Source organism: Leucopleurus acutus (genome assembly GCF_964270905.1).
Source record: "Leucopleurus acutus genome assembly, chromosome: X".
In the NCBI taxonomy this organism is placed as follows: Eukaryota; Metazoa; Chordata; class Mammalia; order Artiodactyla; family Delphinidae; genus Leucopleurus; species Leucopleurus acutus.
This window is the reverse complement of record NC_139148.1, coordinates 31760021-31773173: the sequence shown is the minus strand read 5'-3', so window position 1 is coordinate 31773173 and position 13153 is coordinate 31760021. Positions and strand designations below refer to the sequence as shown.

At 34.9% G+C, this 13153-nt stretch overlaps 1 protein-coding gene across 1 annotated transcript in view; it reads right to left on the bottom strand.

The window, feature by feature from the left end:
* Positions 1 to 1441: 1441 nt before the first annotated feature.
* CFAP47 (cilia and flagella associated protein 47) overlaps positions 1442 to 13153 on the bottom strand; it is a gene marked incomplete at both ends in the record, with an annotated part of 506613 nt that continues 494901 nt past the window's right edge. The window contains 2 exon segments of the mRNA XM_082864365.1: positions 1442 to 1498; positions 2354 to 2522. Of these exon segments, the coding sequence (XP_082720491.1) occupies positions 1442 to 1498; positions 2354 to 2522 (226 nt within the window).

Genomic DNA, 13153 nt, shown 5'->3' with positions numbered 1-13153 from the left:
TTATAAGATATTGAATATAATTTCCTGTGCTCTACAATAAATCCTTGTTGCTTATGTTTTATGTATAGTAGTTTGTATCTGTCCACTTCTGCTTTGTATGTAGATGCATTTGTACTATTTTTTAGATTTCACATATAAGTTATATCATGTGGTATGTCTTTCTCTGACTTACTTCACAAAGTAAAATATTCTCTAGGAACATCCGTGTTGCTGCAAATGGCAATGTTTCATTCTTTTTTATGGCTGAGTAGTATTTCATTATATATATATATACACATATATATATATATATACATACATACACATTATATATGTATACCACATACTCTTAAGCCAATCATCTGTAGATGGGCATTTGGCTTGTTTCCTTGTCTTGGCTATTGTAACTAGTGCTACTATGAACATTGGGGTGCATGTATCTTTTCAAATTAGAGTTTTCATCTTTTCCAGATATATGCGCAGGAGTGGGATTACTGACTTATATGGAAACTCTTTTTTTAGTTTTTTAAGGAATCTCCCTATTGTTCCCCATAGTGGCTGCACCAATTTACATTTATATTTCCACCAACAGTGTATGAGGGTTTCCTTTCCTTCACAACGCCTCCAGCACTTAATATTTGCAGACATTTGATGATGGCCATTGTGAGTGGTTTGAGGTGATATCTCACTGTGGTTTTGATTTACATTTCTCTAATAATTAATGATATTGGGCATCTCTCTATGTGTCGTTGGCCATCTGTATGCCTTCTTTGGGAAAATGTCTATTTAGATCTTCTGCCTATTTTTCGATTGCATTGTTTGTTTTATTTTTCACATTGAGGTCCACAATTTATCTGGAGTTAATTTTTGGTTATGGTGTAAAGTAGAGGTTAAGATTTCTTTTTCTTAAAGGAACAAAACTGAGTTATTCGTAGTGAGGTGGATGAACCTAGAGTCTGTCATACAGAGTGAAGTAAGTCAGAAAGAGAAAGACAAATACCGTATGCTAACACATATATATGGAATTTAAGAAAAAAAACATGTCATGAAGAACCTAGGGGTAAGACGGGAATAAAGACACAGACCTACTAGAGAATGGACTTCAGGATATGGGGAGGGGGAAGGGTAAGCTGTGACAAAGTGAGAGAGTGGCATGGACATATATACACTACCAAACGTAAAATAGATAGCTAGTGGGAAACAGCCGCATAGCACATGGAGATCAGCTCGGTGCTTTGTGACCACCTGGAGGGGTGGGATAGGGAGGGTGGGAGGGAGGGAGACGCAAGAGAGAAGAGATATGGGAACATATGTATATGTGTGACTGATTCACTTTGTTATAAAGCAGAAACTGAGACGCCATTGTAAAGCAATTATACTCCAATAAAGATGTAAAAAAAAAAAAAAAGAAGGAAATACATCAACATGATCATTTAAAATCAAATACTAACACAGGAGTGGGTTATGTGCAGCAAGTCTCCAGAGGCTTTATATTTTTATTACCTGGGTTGTAAGGACTCTAAGATGAAAAATAAAAATAATTTTCTCAAGCAATATCCAACATTTTTCTCTATTCATTAAAACAGTAACAACACATTTTTCTGCCAATGGTGCTGCTTAATGAATGTCTGATTCAGAAGTCTAGTAGACACTTTGGGATCAGTAGTTGTGTCTCAAAACAAGACTACAAGTCCCTTGTGCCTGTGCTACTGAAAATAGACAGTGGCAATAGGCATCTTTTCAGAAATAACTTGAAAGTTATCTTTAGCCAAAATGTTCCTAGTGGCATATATGTGGGAAATTTTATGGAGAAGTGTTGCTTACTGGATAAATTTTCAGAATTGTATTTACCTTAACTTTTAATAAAATGATCACTTTAACATTATTTTACATTAATGGCCCATTTCACATCGTTTTTTTTTTTTTTCAATTCAAGATAAAATTTATCTTTTTAATTTTCTTCATTTTAGACTTTAACATTTTGACAACATCTTATCCCTTAATCAAAGGTTTCAAAATCTCTATTGCAAATCACCTAAAGTCTTTGAATAGGTTATTACAGAAAATAATATGTGACTATACAAATCACTTTACAGTCATTATTTATCTCTTCCACAATTCCTCAATATGGAAGAGAAATAATTTCCTATTTTCACTGGTGATAACAATATTTTTGGCTATACTTCACATTTAAAATTTCTTTATTGACCAAAAGGAAGTTGAAACAATACAGAGCAGTTGAAATATGTTGACTTTTACAAGATAATGTTGCTATTCTTTATCTGTGATCATTGGGTGAAACCTTTTCTCCCAAAGTCATTTAATGACTTTTGTGACATCAAACATTCTTGACTACTGCCTTTGTAGAACTCACCTGTATTGCTAATGTTGCTTTGTATTTCCTGCTGTACATTTTGGGTTTAAAACCCACAACGATTAGAGTTCCTTCAGTGTCAAAAGGAAGAAGTTCTCCAACCTGAGGTTTTACAAAAAACTCAGGATCACTGCCAGGTAGGAAGTATGCCGTGAATGGCTCCGGATTTCTGGAACAAAAATATAATATCAACCTTTAAAAGTGTATCATTACCCTGTTCTCTTTATGAGAACTTGATGGGTAGGGCTTGGTTTATATCCTGTTGCATAGGACTACAGTTAAACATTAATGCTGTTATGCAGCTGTGAGTCTGATACTTGTTACTTTATGGAATGCTTACAGAATAATAGTGAGGAGGCATTTTTTAAATTACCGAAAAGTGTCATTCTTTGCAGGGTGACAAAAATGGAATCTTAAAGACATTTTCAATCACATTTTATTTTTATAGTGTACAAAGAATACAATGCTGTCCCTATAATAACTGAATAACAAATGAAAATTCAATTATTTTTAAATAAATTAATATCTAAAATGCCTGACCACAGCAGCTATCATAAAGCCTTTGTTTTTACTATTATTCCAATGTGACATTTGCTCACTCTCCTTCAGTTTTCCACTTGCTAAGTAAGACATAAGTACTTTACAGGTTCATTAAAGATTCTTGGGCCTGAAGATGAGCTGCTATGATCTGAAGTGAACTGAGTGACATTTAAGATTCAAGTGACCATCTTGAAGTCAAGGTAGATTACATTTGAGATGAAGACTGTGAAAGAATTTGAGGAACTTCTTGGTAGAAGAAAGCAGGAGAGAGGCACAGTACATGGGAGGTTGTGAGGATTTTAAAATCCAAACTGACAGGGGAGATACAGGCAGAAGGTAAAGAACAGTTTCCTAGAAAAGATCCAACAGTGAAACATAGAAGAGCAGATGGGAGATTCAGGTTGGGACTCACTGATCCTTTCAGTAAATGTGTATTGAGTATCATAGTAGGTGGTCTGAGAAAGTGGACTATGGATACAGATGGCTTAGACTGGAATCTTAGCTCTACCTGGGAGCATGACTTCAGGCAACTTGCTTAGTCTTTTTGAACCTCAGTTTTCATTCTGTTAAATTAATAATACCCATAAAGATTATTATCTTTCTTGGCACATGGAAAGTACCTGACAAGGACTAATTAATATTAATATAGTCATTATGATTGTTATCGTTTTAAAACATTTTATTACCAGTGCTAGGCAATGATGCATGATCCGATAAATAAGAGATGTATAAAACAGAATATCCAGAGGGGTGATGTCAGGAAGATGGCAGAATAGGAAGCCCCAGATCAGTTCCATGGAGACACTGATTCAAAAATATGCAGGCCAATTTCCATTGTGAGAAATTCTGAAACCAGTTAAGAGGCTTCTGCCCTCCAGGTGAGTGCAAAATCAGCTGCTCTGAAGCTATTAGGAAAATTTGTGGATGCTGTCACCACAAGCTCTCCCTCCTGAGCACAGTACCACAGGATTAGGAGGGAATTCTCAGGTTTCACTTCTCCCAGGTGAAGAAAAGAGAAGAGTGGACCAGACGTCCAACATCTGGATATTGGAGGTGTGGGGCTGCTGGGGGACTGGCTTCCGTCTTGCCTATCTTGAAGTATTGATGAGACCTGACACACTCCAGAAGCACGGTAGTTTCTGAGAACAAAAAAGAGCTGGGCAGGGTACTGGTTCTACAGAGGTCTCATGGTATGGTAGACAGAAACTGATATAGCTCAGAAGGCTCTCCATAAGTGCAGAAAAAGAAGAGAGGAACATGCATCCAAATTTCTGGCTTTTCAGTGGGCTGCTTAAGGTTCTGATTTCTGTCTTGCTTGTCTTATGGAACTGAGAGAACATGACAAACTCTAGATGCCTAGAGGCTGCTGAAAAAAAGATCTGGGCAGTGTGCTATTTCAGAGTACTCACACTACAGAAGACAGACACCAGAGGGAGCAAGAGATTACAAACTCCTGAGAAAATAGAAGCTGGCAAGCCCCTCTAATTAGTAATCTTCATACACAAGATCAGAAAGACATATTCACAGAAAAGATCTGAGAGGCCCCCAGAGTCTCTAGTTGCACTGCTTGGTGAAGATCTTTCCCTGTATAAAGCCAGTCTGTAAAGAATGGGAGAGGTAGCTATTTTTTCAAATGTGTAGATACCAACACAAAGTTAAAAAGAAAATGAAGAAACAGAAAAAAATTACCCTGTTAAAGAAACAAAATAAGTCTCCAGAAACACACCATAAAGAAATGGAGGTACAGGAATTACTTGACAAATTATTCAAAATAACTGTCATGAAGATGTTCAACAATATCAGGAAAACAATGCATGAACGAAGTGAGAATTTAAACAAAGAGATAGAAAATATAAAAAAAGACCAAACAAATTTTGGAGCTGAGGAATGTAGCTGAACAATTCACTGAAATGAAAAATTCACTAGAGGTTCAACAGATTTGATCAAGCAAAAGTAATCAGAGAATTTGAAGAAAAGTCATGTGAAATTATCCAGTCAGAGGAGCAAAAAGAAAAATAAATAAAATAGAGTGAAGAAAATCTAAGGGACTTACACAACAATATCAAGAGGACCAATATACACATTATGAGTCTCAAAAGAAAAAGAGAAAAATAGAGGCAGAAAGCTTATTTAAAGAAATAATGGCCCCAAACTTCCCAAATCTGGGGAAGGAAATGGACATCAGATTCATTAAGTTCAAAAGGCTCTAAATAGGATGAAACCAAATAACTCCACAATGAGACGCATAATCAAAATGTCAACAAAGCCAGAAAGAGAATTTGGAAATAGCAAGAGAAAAATAACTTATCACATACAAGGAAATCCTTGTAAGACTCTCAGCAGATTTCTCAGCAGAAACCTTGTAAGCCTGAAATGAGAGGGATGATATATTTAAAGTGATAAAAAACAAACTGCTAAACAGAAACACTATAACCAGAAAAACCATCCTTCAAAAATGAAGTAGATACTTTCCCTGACAAAGAAAAGCTGAGGGAGCTAATCACCATTAGACCTGCCTTACAAGGCATGCTAAAGGGAGTCCTTCAAGTTGAAATGAAAAGATGCCAAACAGCCACACAAAAGCATTCGAAAGTATAAAGCTCACTGGTAAAGGTAAATATATAGAAATATACACAAAACTCAATAGTGTAACAGTGGTACATAAATCACTTTTAATTGTGGCATAAAAGTTAAAAAACAAAAGTATAAAAATAACTAATTATAAAATATATTAATGGATACACAATACAAAATATGTAATTTGTACATCACTAACAAAGTGTACAGATTTTTGTATGCAACTGAAGTCAAGTTATCAGCTTAAAATGGATTGTTAAACTTATGAGGTGTTTTATGTAAGCCCTATGGTAGCCACAAAGAAAACACCTACAGAAGATACCCAAAAGAAAATGAGAAAGGAATCAAAGCATGTTACTAGAAAAAAAAATCAATACAACATAAAGGAAGACAGCAAGAGAAGAAAAGATGGACAAAAGAGCTATAAGACATACAGAAAACAACAAAATGACAATGCTAAGTCCTTCCCTATCAATAATTACTTTAAATATAAATCAAACTCCCCACTCAAAAGAGACAGTAGCTGATAGGATAAAAAACAAGATCCAAGTATATGCTGTCTATAAGAGACTAACTTTGGGTTTAAAAATACACATAAGCTGAAAGTTTTAAAGGGAAGAAAGATGGCAAATGGTAAACAAAAGAGCATGGATGGCCTTACTTATATTAGGCAAAGCAGACTTAATAAAAAACTGTCAGAGAAGACAAAGAAGGACCTTATATCAGATCAACTTGACAGAATGATATAACGATTATACATATTATAGCTATACATATGCCCCACAACAGAGTATCTAAATATATGTACCAAAGATTAACAGAAATGAAAGGAGAAATAGAAAGCAATAGAATAATAATAGGAGATTTCAAAATCCCATTTCCAATAATGGATAGAAAACCGAGAAAGAAGATCAATAAGAAAAAAGAAGACAGGAACAATGCTATAGACAAACGGTTCTAACAAATATACGCAGAGTATTCCACTCAACAGCAACAGCATTTACATTCCTCTCAGGGGCACATGGAACATTCTCAAGGACAGACTGTACGTTAGGTCACAAATCAAGTCTAAACAAATTTAAGAAGACTGAAATCCTACCAGCTGTCTTTTTCCACCACAGTGGAATGAAACTAGATATCAATAGCAGAAGGAAAATTGGAAATACACAAATATGTGGAAATTAAAAAATCAAATTTTAATTTAAAAAAAAACAATGAAATCTTGAACTACCAATGAACCAAAGAAGAAGTCAAAAAGATGTTAGAAAATATCTTGAGACAAACGAAAATGAAAACACAACATTGCTTGTGGAATGCAGCAAAAGTAGTACTAAGAGGGAAGTTTATAGTGATAAATGCCTACATTTAAAAAAAAAAAAAGGAAGAAAGAACTCAAATAAACAACCTAACTCTATACCTCAAGAAACTAGAAAAAGAAGAAAAACTCAACCCAAAGTTAGCAGAAAGAAGGAAATAATAAAGAGTAGAGCAGAAATAAATAAAAGAGACAATAGAAAAAAATCAACTAAGAGTGAAACTAAGAGTTTGTTTTTTGAAAAGAACAAAATCAACAAAATTACCTAGACTAATTAAGAAAAAAAGAGAAGACAAATATATAAAATCATAAATGAAAAAGGACACATTACAATTGATGCCCCAGAAATAAAAATGATCATAAGAGACTGTTGTTAACAATTATATATCAAAAAATTGTATAACCTAGAAGAAATGAATAAATTCCCCCAAAATGTAATCTACCAAGACAGAATCATGAATAAACAGAAAATCTGAACAGATCTATAAATATTAAGCACATTGAATCAGTAATCAAAATCGTCCCAACAAAGAAAAGCCCAGGAACAGATGGTGAATTCTACCAAATATTTAAAGAAGAATTAACATTAATCCATCTTAAACTCTTCCAAAATATTGAAAAGGAGGGAATACTTCCAAATACTTCCAAGTATAATTTATCCTGATGCCAAAGCCAGAAAGACACCACAAAAAAAGAAAACTACCAGCCGATACCCTTGATGAATATAGATGCAAAAAATCCTCAACAAATGCTATCAAATTGAATTCAATGGCACATTAATAGGATCATACACCATGTCCAAATAGGATTTAGCCATAGGATGCAAGGAAGGTTCCACATAAGAAAATCAGTTAATATGATAAACCACTTTAACAGAATGAAGGATAAAAAACAAATGATCATCTCAAGACATGCAGAAAAAAATTTGACAAAATTCAACACCCTTTTATGATAAAACAAAAACCCTCAACAATCTAGGAATAGAAGAAAATTAGTTCAACACAATAGAGGCCCATATGCAAAGTCCACAGCTAATATCATCCTCAGTGTTGAAAAAACAAAAGCTTTTCCTCTGAGATCATTATCTCTGTTAGCAGATGACATGATTTTATTTGTAGAATGATTCCAGGAAAAACTGTTATAACTAATAAATGAATTCAGTAAAGTTGCAGGATACAAAATCAACATACAAAAATCAGTTGCATTACTATATACTAACAATGAACTATTTGAAAAAAGAAATGAAAAAAAAAATCCTATTTAAAATAGCATGAAAAAGAATACAGTTGACCCCTGAACAACACAAGTTTGAACTGCATAGGTCCACTTATACATGAATTTTTAAAAATACATATACTACAGTACTACACGATCTGTGATTGGTTCAAATCTGTTGGTGTGGAGTCACATATAGGGAAGGCTGACTGTTGACTGCTGGAAGGTCAGTACCCCTAACTCCCATATTGTTCAAGGGTCAACTGTACTTAGACATAGATTTAACCAAGAATGTTAAGATCTGTACATTGAAAACTAACAGACAAGGATGAAAGAAATTAGAGAAGACATAAATAAATGGAAAGATATCTCCATATTCATGGACAGGAAGAATCAATATTGCTAAAACGTCCATACTATCCAAAGCAATCTACAGATTCAATGCAATCCCCACCAAAATCCCTATGGCATTTTTTGAAGAAATAATAAAAAAAAATTGTAAAATGCATATGCAATCTTAAAGGATTCTGAATGGCCAAAACAATCTTGAGAAATAAAAACAAAGCTAGAGGCCTCATACTTAGTAACTTCAAAATTTATTACAGATCTGCAGTAATCAATATGGAATGATACAGGAATAAAGACAGACATATAGACCAATGGAACAGAACAGAGAGCCTGGGGATAAATGCACACACATACAGTCAACTTATCTTCGACAAAGTTGTTGAAAATACACAATGGGGAAAGGATAGTCTCTTTAATAAATGGTGCTAGGAAAGTGGTATAACAATATACAAAAAAATAAAATTGGACCCTTATCATATACCACTAACAAAAATCAACTCAAAATGGATTAAAGATATAAGACCTAAACCCTGTATAAATCAAAAGTAAAAATTTCAGAGGAAAACAAGGGAAAAGATCCTTCACCTTAGTCTTAGAAATGACTTTTTGGATATAACATCAAAAGCACTGGCAACAAAAGCAAAAATAAAGAAGTAGGACTGTATCACACTAAAATTTTTCTGCACAGCAAAGGAAAAAAAATCACCCAATGAAAAGGCAACCTCTGGACTGGGAGAAAATATTTGCATACCATATATCTGATAGGGGGGTAATATCTAAAATACATAAGGAACTCATACAACTCAATAGCAAGAAAACCCACAAATAACCCTATTAAAAAATGGGCACAGGACCTCAATAGATATTTTTCTAAAGAAGACAGACAAATGGCCAACAAGTATATGAAAAGGTGCTCAACATCACTGATCATCAGGGAAATGCAAATTGAAACCACAGTGGGCCATCACCTCACACCTGTTCAAAGAGTCAAAAAATAAGTGCTGGCATGAATGTGAAAAAAAGAAAACTACTGAACAGTGTTGGTGGGATTTAAAATTGGTACAGCCATTGTGGAAAACTGTATGAAGTTTCCTCAAAAAGCTAAAGTTGAATTACCATATGATCCAACAATCCTACTTCTGGATTGTATATCTAAAGGAAATGAAATCAGTATCTCAAAGATATATCTGCATTCCCATGTTATTGTAGCATTAGTCACAAAAGCTAAGATATGGAAATAATCTAAGTGTCTGTCTACAGTTGAATGGATAAAGAAATCTGGTATATGCACAGAATGGAATATTATTTAGCCATAAAAAGAAGGAAGTCTTGAGACATTAGGGACAAAATGGATGAACCTGGAGGGCATTATGCTAAGTGAAATAAGCCAGATGAGAAAAACAAATCAGCTGCTACTTTAACCCTGTCCTGTCTGGAGAGGGAACAGACGCCCTCAGGCCATCTCCATGCAGAAGAGGGGCCAAATTCAAAGCTGAACCCCAGGAGCTGTGCAAACGAGAAAGGGAAATTTCTACCAGCAGCCTCAGGAGCAGCGGATTAAATCTCCACAATCAACTTCATGTACCCTGCATCTGTGGAATACCTGAATAGACAATGAATCATCCCAAAATTGAGGTGGTGGACTTTGGGAGCAACTGTAGACTTGGTGTTTGCTTTCTGCATCTAATTTCTGTCTAGTCTTATGCTTATCTTAGTTTAGTACTTACAGTTTATTATCATTGGTAGATTTGTTTATTGATTCGGTTGTTCTCTTCCTTTTATATATATAGATATAGATATAGATATATAGGTTTATTTTCTCCTTTTTCTCTTTTTGTGAGTGTGTATGCGTAGGCTTCCGTGTGTCATTTTGTTTGCATTGCTTTGCTTTTACCATTTGTCCAATGGTTCTGTCTGTCGTTTATTGTTTGTTTGTTTTTTTTTAGTATAGTTTTTAGCACTTGTTATCATTGGTGGATTTGTTTTTTGGTTTGGTTGATCTCTTCTTTCTTTCTTTTCCTTTTTTTTATTACTTTGTAATTTTTTTATTTTTAATAATAAAAAAATATTTTAATAACTTTATCTTTTCCTTTATTTCTTTCTGTCTCTTTTTCTCCCTTTTCTTCTGAGCCATGTGGCTGGCAGAGTGTTAGTGCTCCGGCCGGGTGTCAGGCCTGTGCCTCTGAGGTGGGAGACCCGAGTTCAGGACATTGGTCCACCAGAGATGTCCTAGCTCCATGTGATATCAAATGGTGAACACTCTCCCAGAGATCTCCATCTCAACGCTAAGACCCAGTTTCCCTCAACGACCAGCAAGCTACAGTGCTGGACACCCTATGCCAAACAACTAGCAAGACAGGAACACAAGCCCATCCATTAACAGAGAGGCTGCCTAAAATCATAATACGGTCACAGACACCCCAAAACACACCACCATATGCGGTCCTGCCCACCAGAAAGACAAGATCCAGCCTCATCCACCAGAATACAGGCACCAGTCCCCTCCACCAGGAAGCCTACACAACCCACTGAACCACCCTTACCGACTGGGAGCAGACACCAAAAACAACAGGGACTATAAACAAACAGGTGGTGAAAAGGAGACCCCAAACACAGTAAGTTAATCAAAATGAGAAGACAGAGAAACATACAGCAGATAAAGTAGCAAGGCAAAAACCCACCAGACCTAACAAATGAAGAGGAAATAGGCAGTCTACCTGAAAAAGAATTCAGAGTAATGATAGTAAAGATGATCCAAAATCTTGGAAATAGAATAGAGAAAATACAAGAAACGTTTAACAAGGACCTAGAAAAACTAAAGAGCAAACAAACAATGATGAACAACACAATAAATGAAATTAAAAACTCTCTGCAAGGAATTAATAGCAGAATAACTGAGGCAGAAGAATGGATAAGTGACCTGGAAGATAAAAGAGTGGTAATAACTACTGGAGAGCAGAAAAAAGAAAAAATAATGAAAATAATTGAGGATAGTCTCACAGACCTCTGGGACAACATTAAATGCACCAACATTCCAATTATAGGGGTCCCAAAACAACAGAAAAAGAAAGGGACTGAGAAAATATTTGAAGAGATTATAGTTGAAAACTTCCCTAATATGGGAAAGGAAATAGTCAATTAAGTCCAGGAAGCACAGAGAGTCCCATACAGGATAAATCCAAGGAGAAACATTCCAAGACACATATTAATCAAACTATCAAAAATTAAACACAAAGAAAAAATATTAAAAGCAGTAAGGCATAAACAACAAAAAACATACAAGGGAATCCTCATAAGGTTAACAGCTGATCTTTCAGCAGTAATTCTGCAAAACAGAAGGGAGTGGCAAACATATTTAAAGTGATGAAAGGGAAAAACCTACAACCAAGGTTACTCTACCCAGCGTGGATCTCATTCAGATTCGATGGAAAAATTAAAACCTTTACAGACAAGCAAAAGCTAAGAGAATTCAGCACCACCAAACCAGCTTTACAACAAATGTTAAGGAACTTCCCTAAGCAGGATACACAAGAGAAGGAAAAGACCTACAGTAACAAATGCAAAAATATTAAGAACATGGTAATAGGAACATACATATCGATAACTACCTTAAATGTAAATGGATTAAATGCTCCAACCAAAAGACACAGACTGGCTGAGTGGATACAAAAACAAGACCCATATATATGCTGTCTACAAGAGAACCACTTTAGACCTAGGGACACATACAGACTGAAAATGAAGGGATGGAAAAAGACATACCTTGCAAATGGATATGAAAAGATAGCTGGGGTAGCAATTCTCATATCAGACAAAATTGACTTTAAAATAAACACTATTACAAGAGACAAAGAAGGACAAGACATAATGATCAAGGGATCCATCCAAGAAGAAGATATAACAATTGTAAATATTTATGCACCCAACATAGGAGTACCTCAATACATAAAGCAAATGATAACAGCCGTAAAAGGGGAAATCGACAGAAACACAACCATAGTAGGGGACTTTAACACCCCACTTTCACCAATGGACAGATCATCCAAAATGAAAATAAATAAGGAAACACAAGCTTTAAATGATACATTAAACAAGATGGACTTAATTCATATTTATAGGACATTCCATGCAAAAACAACAGAATACATATTTTTCTCAAGTGCTCATGGAACATTCTCTAGGATAGGTCATATCTTGGGTCACAAATCAATCCTTAGTAAATTTAAGAAAATTGAAATCATACTAAGTATCTTTTTGGACCACAGTGCTATGAGACTACATATTGTGGAGGCTAAACAATACATTACTAAGTTATCAAGAGATCACTGAAGAAATCAAAGAGGAAATCAAAAAATACCTAGAAGCAAATGACAATGAAAACACAATGACCCAACCCTATGGGATGCAGCAAAAGCACTTCTAAGAGGGAAGTTTATAGCAATACAATCCTACCTCAGGAAACAAGAAACATCTCAAATAAACAATCGAACCTTACACCTAAAGCAATCAGAGAAGGAAGAACAAAAAAAACCCAAAGTTAGTAGAAAGAAAGAAATCATAAAGATCAGATCAGAAATAAATGAAAAAGGAATGAAGGAAACAATAGTAAAGATCAATAGAACTAAAAGCTGGTTCTTTGAGAAGATACACACAATTGATAAACCATTAGCTAGACTCATCAGGAAAAAAAGGGAGAAGACTCAAATCAATAGAATTAGAAATGAAAAGGGAGAAGTAACAACTGACACTGCAGAGATACAAAGGATCATGAGAGATTATGACAAGCAACTATATGCCAATAAAAT